This window comes from Gasterosteus aculeatus, chromosome 2 (genome assembly GCF_964276395.1).
Source record: "Gasterosteus aculeatus chromosome 2, fGasAcu3.hap1.1, whole genome shotgun sequence".
In the NCBI taxonomy this organism is placed as follows: Eukaryota; Metazoa; Chordata; class Actinopteri; order Perciformes; family Gasterosteidae; genus Gasterosteus; species Gasterosteus aculeatus.
This window is the reverse complement of record NC_135689.1, coordinates 4348936-4365328: the sequence shown is the minus strand read 5'-3', so window position 1 is coordinate 4365328 and position 16393 is coordinate 4348936. Positions and strand designations below refer to the sequence as shown.

The 16393-nt window shown below is 45.8% G+C and overlaps 1 protein-coding gene across 1 annotated transcript in view; it reads left to right on the top strand.

Moving 5' to 3' along the window:
• LOC120829556 (acid-sensing ion channel 1) overlaps positions 1–16393 on the top strand; it is a 31351-nt gene that overhangs the window by 11355 nt on the left and 3603 nt on the right. Inside the window, exons 3-5 of the mRNA XM_040193766.2 lie at positions 14828–14978; positions 15625–15752; positions 16181–16331. Coding sequence (XP_040049700.1) covers positions 14828–14978; positions 15625–15752; positions 16181–16331 — 430 coding nt within the window. The remainder of the gene's footprint in view (positions 1–14827; positions 14979–15624; positions 15753–16180; positions 16332–16393) is intronic.

Below are 16393 nucleotides of genomic sequence, written 5' to 3'. Positions count from 1 at the left end.
AATGTCGTGTTAAGATCCCCGTCAGCTTCTGCAGCTTATCATCAATACAGAAACAATCTCATCACTACTCATCGCTATGCAACGACGTGACACATTGAAATGCACATCCACTTCAAATAGAACGATGACAGTCGACACCAACACAGACCAGCTCACAATCTGTACTTGTTTCCATCAAAATGTTGCTCAAAATTGATCTACATTTGGATTCATGTATTGATTTGGGGAATCTTAATAACATCTAGTCGTGTTTATTATCGATACACCAACTTTGCAAACAACTGACGTTTCCTTTAAAATGTCACTAGTTTCTCTGTATTTTACAGTATTATACCGTCATTTTAAATGCACCTACTAGCTGATTAAAAGTCTTCTTTTCTCTTATCTTCATTTCTGTCTCTTAATCGCTTATCTTATCTCTGTTGCCATTAGAGTTTCCCACCTTAAGACCAGAGTAGCTTGTGTTTTTTTAGTCGAGTGTATCATCGAGTGCAGCAAACCAAGAAGGAAGGACTGCAGAAGACAGGTGGTCGGTTTTGTCGCTGAAATGCAAGAATTAAAAAATGTTCAGTTTGCAGCCTAATCATTCTTTTTACTAGCTTTAACTGTAACTGCCTCTTTAATAACTCCCTACGAATGTGTTCATCTCAAACGTCGGAGATATCTAATCCAACGTGGTCAAAGGGCAAGCAGCCACACGGCGTCTCCGTGACCCCCGCTGCTTTCTAGACAGATCAGTAATGCGGCTCAAGCACGCTCTGTTTGCCCCGGCCAGAGAGGCGGAAACACTTTTCTATGAGAAAGAATATTTATCGGACCGGGTGGTAAGAGGGAGAAGAAGAGTAAAAAAGAGAAAAGAAAGCACAGCTGGGCTGGAAATAGCCCGGCTGGGTTGCGCTGCTCTTCACATGGTTTATTTATCCTGAGGATTAGTGCAGGTGACTTGAAGGCAGGGCTCTGCGGGCCGGATGCCGGCTCACGAAGGGGCTCGCTGTGACTCACGCGGCTGGGCGGAGTAAAGGAGCAGGACGCCGAGGAGGAACGATGCTGCAGATCACCAAGCTCCTCTGTACTCGCCCGACCCTCAATCAGGCCCGTTGTGAGTTTCCACGGGCCGGCTGAGGGACGCAAAGAGGCGGAGAGGATGTCAGCGGTGGAAGGGACCTCGGTGCATTTATGAATGTTGTCGCTGATTTCTAAAGCTCTACTGCATTAATGTGACAGTTATAGTTATAAATACAAGTTTTCACATTTCAAGTTCACATTAAAACACATGTTTAGAATATACGTTGGTGAAGATCAATCTGTGAGATGTCTGGTTTGGCTTCCTTTTCATGTGTCAAATGCAAAGAATCTCAGACGCTGCTGCATTAACAACAGCCAAAGGTAATGTGGGGCTTTCGTCCGGATTGTTAAAGTCCTCGACCAATGAAAGTTCCTGGTAGTAACTTGAAGGATCTCAGTGCTTCTTCTAATGAAGATTAGTGGTTCGTGTTTGTGCAGATCGACACGATGTGCTTGTTCAAATCAAGACAGCGGTGAATGTTTCCATGGTTACCGCGTCAGACAGAATCACAATCGCATACCTTTGTAAAATTAATTGAATCATTTTTCTCTCGATATGTGATTTTGCTCAAACAAAGCGCAGTACCACTAATATGTGTAATATATGAGATATTGTTAAACAGAGTAGAAGACATTAAGACCGTGGGGAATTATTTTGTAATAGGTTATCCAGTCAGATGCACAGGAATACACACACACACACACACACACACGTACACGCAAACAGCAACTCGGGAACATGCGCTGTAAACACAGCTGAGTGATCGCAGACTGAACCACTAAACAATCAAACAATCCTGCCGCAGTACAAACACACAGAGAGAGAGAGAAGCAGATGCAAACCAACCCGGCTTTCATGTCTTTTTTTATTTCTCTCTGTGAACCACACACAAACCGACGTCGTCTCGGTGGGACGAGGTCGGAGAAATGGGCCGAGGGGGCGGGGGGGGGGGCACCAAGTGAGAACAGACAGATGGGAGCGGTTGTGGTGACAGGTGAGGATGTGGGCTGCATGCTGTAGGGGTGAAACACGTTGCGGAAATGAACGAGGCCACGGACAAACACAGGAGAGAAGTGTGTGGGGGGGTGAGGTGGAGGCTTGTTGTTTAGAACAACAACAAAAAGATATAATCTGCAGGTTCTGAAAGGGAGCCCGTCTGCACTGACTTCGCTACAATGACTCGTTTATCTTAATGTGCAGCAAAAATCCACCCCAAATGAACTCATGTTAAAGATTTCTGTTCTAGTTTGAAGGGGAAGCGTGAGGCGTTGAGTGTTTTCTGCCAGCAGGACCGGACAACGGAGCGCACAACACACACACACACAGGTAGAGGAACACCCACCAGCAGGGAGATGAAGTGTGCTGCAGGGGAGGCGGTGACATTCTCCACAGCAGCGTCCCGGGAGAACAGCCAGGAGAATGATTGCTGTTTCCTGGATGTGCTTTTGCAACATCAGACTGGCGTTTCCACCACAATCACTGAGCTAATCGGTTAACCAGCGCCGGCCCGCAGCCTGACTCGTGTGAGTTTCACTTTGTAATGCCTCTGTGGGAAATGACGGCACGTTGCCGGGGGGCCACGTTCCACGTGTGTGCGTGTGTGTGTGTGTGTGTTGAGACCTCTGGATGCTGCACTCCTCTCAAAAGATTATCATCGTGACATTTTGCGATTATCGCACAGAATGCAATGCAGACTGACGGAGGGGGAGGGATGTGGGGGGGGGGGGGGGGGGGGGGGAGCTGGGAGACGAATAGGGAGACATTTGCAAGCTGACAGGCAGGAGGAAAAGGGGGGGAGGCGACAAAATGGCCGGGGTTACAGTTCACCTTCTATCAATAATGTCTGAAGTTCAGGGAGTAGCTCACTTACAAATGATTTCCCATGAATTACATTTATTTTTCATGAAGCTTTACCTTTAAAAAAAATCTTTATTGACTGTATTGTGTTCACAACCTTCTGCTAAAAGTCTCATAACGTTTGCACGTTAGCATCTCCCCCCCTCGGTGTTTTGCTTTTACGGCCTCGCACCTCTCACCTCGCTCAGGGAGGAAGTGTTTGATCGCGGCGGGCAGACGGAACGGCGAGATGCACCACGAGTTGTGAGCTGTAACCCGCGACCGAAGAGGGGCAGAGCCTTTCCTCAAACACTTGAAGAAAATGGATATTTAAACGTGACGGAGAGAAACCGTGGCTGCGAGACTTCAGAAGATGATTTGAAGCGGGGCACAAAATAAAAAATACCATTCACAGCCCAGCTGTGCTTATAAGCACGCTCTTTCTGCCGGGGTGGTATCGATGATTTGGACTGTTATTCCTGTGATGCTCATTTGCATAGAAAGGGGACAACTTCCCCCCAAATGTGTGCCATCACGCTATTCAAATACATGCAAATAGCACAGGAGACACTATTTGCATGGCAGTGCATTTAAGGGTGCATTTTAGTACGCTGCCTGTCCGGACCCAAAAAGCAGACGGACACCGTTGGCGACAAGCTGCAGCATCGCGCAGCTAAAGAGCCCGAAATTAGCCCTTCAAGAGAGAGAATATAGGAAGTGCTTCCTTCAAGTGCACCCAAACAAGACTGCAAACGAATTCTTACGCTGCTTCGCTGAATGTGTTAGTGGGCAACTAACAAGTTTGCAATGTCGGCATATTTAGGTGATAAAATGTCGCTGTCTTGTTTACAGCTTATTAATCCATTAACTCGGGTGTAAATAAAAGGAAATAAGGAAATTCATAAGTGGATTGAAAGGCGCCATTGGAGTCCCTAATAAGTGGAGTGTAATCCTGCTTGCTGCCAAAGAAGATCTCCTTTGCTCGTCCATTGAGTGCTAATTATTACAAGCACTCGTGCATGACTTTCAGCACTATGTAAAAATATTCCTCGATATTCTGTGAATTAATACGCCACTAGTGTCGGACGGGAGGGGGTGAGATGGCTGTGGATCGACCCTGAGGGCAAATACATGGACTCATCGCAGATGTAAAACAACCACAACGAGAGTCGATGAGTAAAACGTCCTTTTCCGTCTCTCAACATCAAACGCACCCTTGGCATGAATGGACCGCTCTCTCCGTCTCCCTCCCACACGCTCGCTGCAAATGTGATGCAACTGTTGCCTTTTTAATAAGGAAATGAAGTGAAACACATCCTGTACGGCGCTATGCATGTGAACCAAGAGTGGGGGTCGATGGCTGAGGTCTCTCTCTCTCTCTCTGTTAGTATTCTGCTCCCGTCGGCGGGTCGCCTGGTGCAGATGCTGCTGTCCGCCCGCACTCGACCCCGCCGGTTCATCTCCTCTCCCCCCGCGCCGACGCACTGACAGTCCACTGCTCAGTAAAGGGGGCCGGGCAACATGTTTTCAGTCAGAACGGAAAGAAAAGAGGGCTGATGGAACTTCTTGGACCAGCCCGAGGTTGTAATTTTGGTTCTCTGACCTCTGACATGAATTAAGCGCGTCTGCCTTTCAAATCCTCCAGCGGCCTTCAAAGTAAGTGTTTGTCAGCAAAGTGATGAAAGGAAGTTCACACTCTTCCCAGCAGTTACTGTGCAACGTCAGCAGTGGTTTGGAGATGGTGTTTCTGTGCACCGGGCGGGGAAGGGTCTGATAGCGGCTCTTTTTATTTCTCCTCTGCTCTAAACTACCTGCTACACTCAATATATGACCCTTTAGCTTCTGAATGCTCCACGAACAGTGGACGGTCGGTTTAAAAAGCATTTACTGCCAAAAAGGTGAATTTGAAGACCAGGAAACCAAGACAATAATTCCCAGTGGGTCACTTTCATATACAAGTAGTCACATAATACATGAAAATAATCATTTTATGACTTAATATGAAGCATAAGAAGTAGCTTTAAATGAATGTAGCTGTTGCATATTCTAAAGTATGCTTGAGATACATTTTGTGAGTTGGCGGAGGATGATTAAAATAGTAAGTAACTTAAAGACAATAACCTCCTTATGGAGGGGCACTGAGCAATCAGAGCATTAATCCTTACACTTTCAAATTAATTTTGACCTTCTGGTCCCTCTCATTATAACTCTATTGTTGCTTGGTAACGAGGTACTGATTTGGGTGCGTGTGTGTGTCTTTATAAAGCGTTATCGGAGCCCTCTGTTGTCCCCTCTGACACCTTATTACGGACGCTGTCGTTTTAATTCTACGCGGATACCAGCGAGTGGAGATCATTTTGAGTCGCGCTCATTGTGTTTTCTATAAGAATTTGAAGAAGCACAGATAATAAAAAGTTAAAGTGAGATCGAGGGAGCGGTGACAGGACTAAAGAAAGTTGTATGTTTATTACCAAAACGTATCACATTTTCTAATGAAGTTGTTAATCTTTTCATACCGGCTTATTCTCCTTCATCGTCACAGAATGGACGGGACTTATATCCCAGCATGCATTGGGGCTCTCTGGACCTTGTTACCGTCAACCACAACATTGCAGAACATTATTATATTGCAGATTCAAAGAAAACACACACAGTATTTCTCAAAAAGAAAACGTGCAGCGGGCCTTTTAAAAGAAAAGTTTCAGGTTTTCGTTTGTCGTAAACAAGCAGCTGATGACGAGCTCGACTGCAGCGTTTTTGGGGTGTAAACTCACCGTGGACACCGTGAGCAGCTCGTTGAACGTCAACGTGGGAGCTCTTAAGGACTTAAACAGGAAAGTTTTTATTTAGTTCAGCTGGGGCCTTAAAATCACTGATGATGACGCCATGTTTCGGCCTCCTCGGCCCTCAGAGCTCCTCCAATCCTCTGCAGCACCGCGGCGGTTTTCCTCTCGCCGGCTTCCGCGGTTTCACGTTTGGATTCCGATGTTTTCCAGCTTGAATTCGAACCTCTTATTTCAAACACGACTTGAAGTTCCGCACGCAGATGCAAATGGTGGTTGCACAGATGCTGCAGCAGATTGGGTGCTGCTCTGATTTGTGCGGCAGCGAGGCGCTCATCAAGCCATCCTTTGATTGCGTCGCGTCTTTCGATAACAAGGACGCCATCGCCTCGTATGGACGCCTCTCATTAGCCGCGCGGCTCTTCCAGACGAGGAAGACGTCTGCGGCCTCATTTTCCGTCTGTGGAAGGACGGCTCGAACACATCGTTACTCACAGAAAGGGAACCGAAAACAGACGGATGCTCTTTTAGAACAATCAGACACCTGAGCGATTGATGTCAGGAGGTTAAAGTGAATCTATCGCCAAACAAGCAGTCAGCCTCCCACCATCTTTAATATTTAAGTCGCCATGGCAACATCGGCCTGTGAAGAGGCTGAAGACACCTGACCCTTAACTTCCACCAACATGACTCACTAACCGTCAGCTCATTGGGATTTTAAAAATGAACTCGTTCCCAGTGAAAAAGAACAACACAGCAGCACTAAAAATTGAAATCCATAAAGTCAATCGAGGGAGAAAAATCAGGAGAAATAATTTCCAGGAGACAAAAGTTTATGGATGCAAATCAATTTGTCACAGATTGTAATGCCTGCGTCTATAATTGCTTCCCTCCATCAGTTACTGTGTCTGTGAATCATTGTTGGAAATTATTATTTCTTATTTTCAGCAGCTTCCAATTATTTCTGCACGTCTGGCGAATGGCCTCTGATGGTTCTGCCGTTTCAATTTTAACATCCGCAGTGTTTGTCTGTTTGTTTTGGACGTCTCTGTCTCTGTGGTGTGACTGACTATGAAGGGAAAGTGCAACGCAATGACACAAAGCTGTTGCTCTTTAATCACAGAACTATTTTGACTATTGTGACTCACTCATTTCATTATATAAAGAAATGTACCATATATTACACACATAAACGTTCATTTAAACTGCTGAAAGGCATAAATAAATGTGAATTTAGTGTTGTGTGGTACCATTCGGTTTGTTGTTTGTGTCCTTGCCTGCTGTCCTTTTCCTGCTGACAGGACACAGCCGGGGTCCGGTGTTTATTCCCCTTAAACGCACAAAGACACACAGACACACATCCATCCAACACACCAAAGAAACAAACACAGTGTGAGGCAATAACACCAGGATTGATTCTTTGAAACACCGTGCAGGAGAACGGCCGAGCTACGGCTCATTTCTCTTGAAAGTAAAACTAATTTTCCTTCAGTCTCCCCAAATAGAATTAGCAATAAATCATAGCTGGACCTGTGGGCTGCTGATGAATATTTAGGAACAAGAAACATTCATCCAACTACTTTTAAACTCATCTTGTGATTTTGCTGCCGTCTGATTTGCTGCATCTTTGACGTAACGCTGCCCGCTGGTGGAGGTCAATAGGTCAACGGTTGAAATGTGTGTGCACAACATTCTAGCAGCACTTTTAGGTTGATGGCAAACTTCCATCCAGCAGTAGAAGAGCAACGTTGTCTTTCTGGCTTTCAGATGAATTTAAGACAAGTTTAGATTATTTTCTTAAAGGTCTTTAGTGTGTTCAGTGTGTACATGTGTGAGGACCCTTCCACAGTGTCACATTAATCCCCCCATTGTCGTTTGAGACATTATTACTAAAACATTGACTGTAGCTGCTTGAACACTTTTTTTAAAATACATTAAATTATACTCTGAACGGCGTATTGTGGCCATATAAACTTCTGTGTATAATACAGGATTCGTGGTATTTTTTGTGTGTCTCTTATCTTACCTGCACGCTTGAATCTCCCCTCGTTGTTGCAGGTGGGGACGGCGCCACTGCTGCACCCTCGGGTGTTTGACTTGGTTACATGCACCATCTGCGAAGTGAATTAATCTCTCGGTATCCGGCAACAGCCTGCGACAGGCGGGCAAATCTAAAGCCTCAGCGGATTTCTCTCAGCAGAGTGTGAAATTCGTCGCATGGAGTAGGTTCACTCCAGAGAAAGAGCCGCAGGGCCTTTTTTCCCCCTCCTGGCAGTTTTACCGCCCTCTAAACTGCAGCAAAAAGTGACAGCAGTCCCGTAATGGATGCATTCGTTACCGGGAGCTCGTCCCACCTTTGCTTTTTGAGAGAAGCCAAATCACAGCGATGCAAGAGGGGTTTTGTAGCTGCAAAGAAAGAGCGAGGTGCTCCACTTAATCTGTCTTTTTCAAAATCAAAAGCTCGGGGGGGGGGCGGCGGTGACTCTTCCCGTCCGGTTTTCCACAATGCACTGTACGAGCTGGTCACAGCTCATCCTCCCCCACTCCCTCCCTCCCCCCACTTTCCTCCCCCCAGGAGCTCAACCACGTTATTACAGCCACTCAGATGTTGATTCATGGAGCTACTCCAGAAATAAATCCACGAGTGCTCTATTGTGCGACTGAGCGATGTGTGTGTTCCACGAGGGTTCGTCCTGAAGGGTCGGAGATGTATTTGTGTCACGCATCGTTTGTCAGACTCGCCCCGCTGCGCGTCCCTGCGTGGATGTGTAGCGCCCCCGCTGACACATTACCATACGTCCATACGTACCCACTGTCTTCGTTTCGCCTCGGGACATGTTGTGTTTTACTTATTTATGTGCACAGCGCGCGCAGCCTTTCTTTGGTTGAGCTCTCACAGCAGGCACCAGGAGCCCCTGCCCCTTCCACGCACCTCGCCAACACTGTTAAACGGATTTGACAATATTAAAAAAAAAAGTCATTAAAAGTAACTTTAACATACGCAATTCAATTAAGCCGGTGAAGGCGGTATCGATTTCAGCGTCAGCGTACATTATGAGAAGACTCAGGATGGATGTGCAAAAGTGGGACATGCAATTTGCAGAGCCTTCTGGGGCCATTGGGAGGTTCGAGGTGTCAGGTGAGATGACAACCTCTTAGCTTTTCCTAAATGAATTTTCCTCCATCCTGCCGGAATGTGATTGCGGCTCATTATCATACAATGCATATCATTAGGCCTCCACGCAGGAGACATCCGTGCAAGTTCCACGATTCAGACGATCACACACACAGTGACAGTTTTTGAAAAACTACGTCCCGTTGCTACCAGCAAACGTCCACCTACTGCAGGTTGGAGATGTTTAATCAACCCCATAGCAGCTAATAATACGTCACCCACGGATAACCTTTTGCCACGGGCTCTGCAGCCAGACAGACACGCAACCATTCGTCTCCGGAGATTAATGCAAAGTCACTTGAAAACGACTCGTCATTATGAGGCTCTTAATTAATTACAGAGATCCGTCCAGGCTGTGGAGCTTCGCCTATATAAGATCATCGTAAAATAATATATTCATGTCAAAGCATTTATGAAACACCGTGCGACGGAATCGACTTGGCTTCACTATGTTAGTTTATTTGGTTGGTAACAGGAAACGGGGCTCCGTTGACCTTTTTGTGTCCGGTTTTGTCTCTGAACTCAGAGCTTAGACCTCGCTGTCCTTTAAGGTTTCATCCTCGGCTGCTACACTTTGGAAAATGTCTTCCTTAAGTGAAACACTGAACCCGAAAGCAGCCCGCTGCTCCTGACGTGCTTAAGATGGGTTAAATGGCAGCGATCTGGTTTCAGGCAGGTACCTACATATGTGGTGATTGAAATACATTTCAAGCTGATTTCTCAAAGTGGTATGTTGAGGTCACATTACAGGACGGGAGGAATGTTGAGGGACACCAGCCTCCTGGCACCAGGCTCCTTGTTGTGTGCCGCTGTCTGGAGACGAGCTTTAAGGGGACCAGGATACGTTGCTTTTCCTCAGACCGTCGGACACCTTTTGGATCGACCTTCCTTGGAGACTTTGTGCTCGGCCGCAATATCATGTCCGCTTAATTCATTTATTTTTCTGTTTGCACGTCCTTCGCGGTCTTACTTTTGCACGCACATATATTTAACCCTGCTGTCTGCTGTACTTAAAGTGCCCTCAGCTGTAGTGAAGCCTCCCTGGGCCCCGGGGGCTGTGCGTCCCTCCGTGTTTACTCAGCTGTGGGTGACGAGACGGCGGCGCACAGTTTCCTGGGCAGCCACTGAGGCTGCCGGTGTGATTCCCGGGTTCTGCATACGACTGCCACTGGCAGGCAGGCAGGGGCGATGTGTGGGAGACGGGGAGGAGGGGGGAGGATGCCAAAAAGAATGCCACATGTCACCGTTTTCAAGCAGTTGCAAGTACTTTCAAGCTGCCATAGAGCTGTGAACCAGTTACAATCTCACTCTACTCTGATTTCTGGTCAGTTGGGAGAGAATAAGAGGGGCGGCTAACTGCTATAGCCTCTATAGGAAATTGCACCGCTCTGAATAAGGCATTTATGCCTCGCGTCCGAGTGCACAAGACCGTTTCATTATTCACCGTACTTATTTAAAGTTGCTTTTTTTATCCCTCCCTCTGTTTTCGGTGCAGGGAGGAAGGTGGGAGTAAAAGGTGGGAGGAAGGTGGGAGAACCGTCCCTCAGGCCGTTATTTCCTCTCAGCGTGGTACTAATGCGCGTCCATCCGCCACAGAGACGGAGGGTTTTATTAAAGCAACAATTAGTTGTCCTCAGAGACAGATAGACGCCCCGCAGGCTCCGCCGCCTCCATCGGCTGCTGTGTTGTTTTGTTGTGAATTTTCCCTGTTTTTTCCCCGCGAGAGGTTTCACTTTAATTCTCTGCTGATTCGGATCCCAGCGTCCCTCATCCATCAACAGGATTTGAAGCGTTGGTGCTATTTTCATTGCTAATTAATCATTTTCTGGATTTGTTTGGTTATTTATTTATTGGGCTTTTAAATGCTAAAACAAGCAAAGAATCCTCATCATCCTCAAAGTTTTCCAGAGCCAATGGTGACATGTTCAGACTGTATAAAGCCCACATCTGTGGATTTTATGGTGATTAACTAACTGATTCATTGTTTTGAGCTCCAAATGCTTTTATTAGTTGTGTCTTATGGTCTTATAAGAAACATGGAAATGAACTCACTCTATTTACTGAAGCACTGTACCATTTTTGGGGGATTATTTACAAATAATCTATTTATTAGAATTGAATCAGTAGACCAGCTGTTATGATATCTCAGTTGCGGCCTTTTGCAGAATGAATACCTTTTTTTGTCAATAATTCTGCACTTGAATGCAGGACATTTACTCTAATGAGATATTTTTAAATGGTTGAATGTCACTTCTGCTCAGGTAAAGGATGTGGAGACAGTGTCCCACTTAAAACAAGCTCCTCTCTCCCCTGCTGGATGCTGAGATCTCATGTTTTTAACACCTGCGTGTGACAGGTCAGCACGCTCGTGCTTTGTAGATGACGGCAGTTCTCTGATGCCCCCGCCGACCTCAGGTGACCTCTACCCGCCGGCATATCGTCTCTGAAGGTGGGAGGCCGGCCGGGGTCTGAGAATAGTACAGGCGAGGAGGAGGAGGGCGGCGGGGGGGGGGGGGCGTCTCTGCCGGCCTGTGAAATATTCATCAAGTGCAGGACAAGCGGGTGGGGGAGTGTGTGAGGGAGGGGTGGGGGGGGGGGGGGGGGTCCACAGGGGAAGGAACGTTGTAGGAGGGAAAAGTGATGCCGGCCCGGGAGGGACGAGGTGTAGGTGTGTTAGCTGGAGATACAAGAAGCAGAGGAGGAGGTTCTTTATGTCTCATCTACCAAGCGGCAGGTGAAGCGAGAGCGCCGCTGATGATGCTTTTTTCTTTGAACTATTGGATTCGGATTCTTAAATGGATTTCTGAATAGTTTAGTCAGAAATCCATTTAGCTAACAGCTAATTTCCGCTTTTTTCTCCTCCGCTGTCAATAACCTCAGGAGGACTGGCCCTCTGAACCGATGAGGTGATCATTACAGGCCCCCCCCCCCCAGGTGTCATCCACCAGTCAATGCTTTGGACATGATGGCCTTAATTTGCATAATCAATGCTCTTTCTTTATTCTGACTTTGACCCCCACACAGATACTGTATGTTTGTTTCTTCCTCTTCTTGTTTCGGGTGAAGTATTCAAAGGATAGTGGATGACTCATGGGTGATCCTTTGTCATTTACAATGGCCCCACCGTGAGGTTGACGTTGGTAATATAGCGTTAAATATCTCAAGAATCACCAAGAGTATCACAAGTCATCCCGAGGGAAAGGTTGTTGTCTGTAGCAAAACTACAAGGCAATCAATCCAATAGTCGTTGAGACGTTTAAATATAACAACTAAATGGTATCAAGGGCCTTTGGGCCTTTGGTCCTCTCTGTCATATTAAGAGAAGGGGTTTCTGAAGGAAGCCTTTCCGTTTCAGAGCGCTCTACGTATTCTATTCTGCCTCTATTTTGACCTTCAGCGACTTAGAGCATCGTCATTACACACACACACGCACACACACACATGTAAGAAGCTTAGTGCAGAGTGAGTATAAATATATAATTGTTATCAATCAAGAGAAAAGATCTGAGAAATGTTTGTGAGCTGCCCGAGTCCAATTTGAGTCATCAACAATATTTAAAGTTTTACAGAGCGAGAGACGGGATTTATCCAAACTTTGCATGCTAATTTGTTAAGCTCAGATGTGTACTTATCATCAAATCACCATATCAGCATTTTGACTTTGAGCATTTCTGCATTCCAATGTTTATCTTCTCTGAGCCTCACGGGGCTGCTGGCATGGCCGCGCAATGTTAGACTTATTCATATTAATCCCTTAATTTATTTCCATGAAGTTTATTCATGAGTGAAGGCTCCCAGTTTTTCCAGGTCAACGGAAATCGTCGTCCAATCATGAGTCGGGAATCACACAAACAGCAGAATAAGAAGCAGAAACATGTGAACGTGTCTTAGTGCCGGTCACCGCCTGCTGCTCATTGTTGCATTTAAATGACATTTTACCAGAGATCGCTGTTTAAGCGTACGGCATAATAACAGTGAAAGTGTTGGCACTTAACGGAGAAAATCTTTTTTTTTTTTTAAACAACAACGGAGCACTAATGGATTAAATTTACCCGACTGAAACCTCTTACTCACAGATTGTAAGACTTTGCTAAATGGACGAGAAAGCAGCTGCGTTTGTTGTTGATTTATTCTCTCAAAAGCTGATGTGGCTCTAAAAACAGATGTGAAATAATTATGTGCATACTGATTAATCACAGCGGAGCTCTGATGAGTGCTTTTCAATACACGGGGAATTGTGTCTGAGTGGCAGCTTTATTGATCGCAGAGCTTCGGAAGATTATATCCTGTTTAAACTGCAGCCAGCAGGTGAAGAAGAAAAAGATTGATTTTCTGAAGCAGCTTCACAGTAAAAGCGCGATAAAAGCAAACAGAGGTCGCAATTAACAAGTAAACGCAACCTTCAGAAAAAGACATTCCTATTACTCGCATATCTTCCCTTTGTGTTTCATACAATTTTGAAACCTTTTTCCTCATTTATTCAACACTGATAAAAAGCGGAACAAGGCGTGTGCATTGTGGCCCTTCTTTGTGCCTCATACATGTTTGATGTTTTCAGTATTACCACATCTGTCACATCAGCTACTCGACGAGAGGCAGCTTGCAACCGCCAGTCGACACCCCCTCACTTCAGTGTGTCGATAAAGATGCCGCGGAACATCACGCCTCCGTCATACACGTCGGTTCTTACATTTATGGAATTATTTATTTATGAAGTACAGCGAGTGCCGCCGCTGTGGGATCGGACACGTTCGCGCTTTCATTTGCCCGAGAAAGGGAAGCTTCCTCTGACAGCTGTGTCAGTTATTACAGATGTGTCAGCGGGAGTCACAGATGTGCAGTGAAGGCCACCGACAGCCTGTTGGTGAAAGAAGATAAGAAGCGATAGTTTGAGTCAGGCCACGTTTGCCAGATGATTGTTGGCCGTGCTGGCTGCTTATAGCTGGCTGACAATGTCTGTCCGGATAGAAATATCTCATAAAATACATCCCAGAGGACGTTTCACACATAAATCATGGTCCACAGAGGATGAATCCTAACGACTTTGATGATCCTGACTTCTTTTCTCGCTGCAGCAGGTCAACGTTTGCATTCCTCTAGAATCTTCGCCGTACTTGCGTTTAATATTACAAATTCACAAACATTTTCTCCCCTGGAGGGAATTAGTGGAGCTGCAATTGATTGGTCAGATGAAAGAAACATGTGTGTGTGTGTGTATGTGCACACACGCTTTTTCCCTCAGGTTTGACGTCTGGCTTCTACAGCGAGCCGCCTCTTAACTGACTACATGATAGATGGGTGGAAACGTTGAAATGGCCGATGGCCGGACCTAAATCCTCTCTCGACAATTACTTGGTTGCTTTGTTGCTCTAATCTTAGATCTGTCATTCTGGGCCATAACGCTGAACAACAGCCCGCTGCCAGCGTCAGCAGACGAACCCCCCCACCCTCCCCCCCGTCTCCCTCCCCTCTCTTTCTGTCCCTTTAGCTTTACGTCCCTGCTCTCTCCCTTATTCTCCCCCCGTGGATTATGTGACTCATACTGCACTAAACGCTCCAGTGCGAGATGAACTCTTCATTTATCTGCCCATTTAGTCCCGTGGCTGTTTCAAAGGGCCCTGTGGATTTCTGCTGGTCCCTCACACAGCATTTACACCCAACAGCTTGGTTTTCCTAAAGAAAAATGAAGGCTGCGTTCTCACTGGCTGGGATGCTCGGTCTCCATGGTAACATTTGGTACATTATAAAGCGTGCTGGTCTCCCTCACCTCACTGGTTGGAACCTCTCAGGAGTTCTTCTTTTGATCACTTCCCTCTAATCGCTCTCCTTTACTCCCCCGCTCCTCTTACCTTTCTTTTCCTCATGTCCTCTCAGCCCATGTCTGTGGAATACACACAAGTAGGGTAAAACACCGCCCCTCAGTGGAAACGCTTTGGTAAGCAACCTTCTCCCTGACGTGTGTCTCAGGTCTTCACTCGCTACGGGAAGTGTTACACCTTTAACGCCGGCGGCGATGGACGTCCTCCTCTCTTTACCACCAAGGGCGGGATGGGGAACGGGCTGGAGCTCATGCTGGACATTCAGCAGGATGAATACCTGCCCATCTGGGGAGAAACAGGTGAGGGTTTTTTAGAACCTCGGAAAGGGAGACTCTGCAGGGGTAGAAGACGCATTCAGATCTTTAACTTAAACCACACAAACACTCGACAAGTAAAAGCGCTGCATTTAAAAGCTTACTTAAGTTCACGTTTGTGCGTATGCAGTTCAAAAGTAAGTAAAAGTACTCATTGTGCAGTGTAATCTTCCAGCCAAGTGTTTTATTATCATACATGATGTTCTGGGATTAATATTAATGATGCATTAATGCTTATTTTGCATTTTTCTGCATTAGATTTTAACGGTTGTGCTGATTCAAAATCCTTAATATGCTGTAGTTTAAACTACAGCAAAGATCATATTCCACAACAAGTACTTTGAGAACCACATTTCTAAAAAGTCAGAAAGATTTCTATTCTAAATAAACATATTTGTGGTTTAGACTGGATAGGAACGGTTGGAAAAATAACAATCTGAACCGAAACTGAAGCTGTAGAAAGTCCCATATTTGCTTCTGAGATGTACTTTAAAGTATAATATTGCATTAAAGTGAAACATTTAGGTAAAGTACCAGTGTTATTATCATACACTCCACCACTGCCACTCATTGGCAAAATGTCATTTTTGTGGAGTGTTGCTCTGATTCAACATTCTTTGCATTTCTGCAGATGAGACTTCATTTGAAGCCGGGGTCAAAGTTCAGATCCACAGTCAGGACGAGCCGTCCTTCATTGACCAGCTCGGGTTCGGCGTGGCGCCCGGCTTCCAGACGTTTGTTTCCTGTCAGGAGCAGAGGGTACAATGTTTAATCTTTAATCACGCAGCGTTTATGTAAAACCTGCACGATCATCTGATGGCTGGTGTTTCTTTACCTGTTGCTCTTCTTTTTAGCAACATTGCTGTTTCATACAATTGTAGTATTACTGTGAGGAATAAAATGCAAAAACTATTTATCTCCAGAATATCCTTTAAAGCTATTTTAATGCATTTTCACACAGATATATAGACATATTTTGTTGCATGTAGCTGTTTTATACCTGTATATGCTTTCTTTTATAATGAAACGCATCCTTTTTTTGATTCACGGATGGACTTTTAAACACCTACATTTTTATTTCCAAACAACAGCACACACTGTATTTGATTTCCTACAGTAAATACCACCTAATGCTTTAAAAGCGTGAAAACTGCCTCTGTATGAGAAGTAATGTGTCCTTGTTGCAGCTGATATACCTCCCTCCTCCCTGGGGAGACTGCAAGGTGACGGCGATGGATTCAGACTTCTTTGACAGTTACAGCATCACAGCCTGTCGCATCGACTGTGAAACGCGCTACCTGGTGGACAACTGCAACTGTCGCATGGTGCACATGCCCGGTAGGGGGTCTCTTGCCTACCGTGTGTTGCGTAGAGTTACAGTTACAATGACGTAAGAGAGT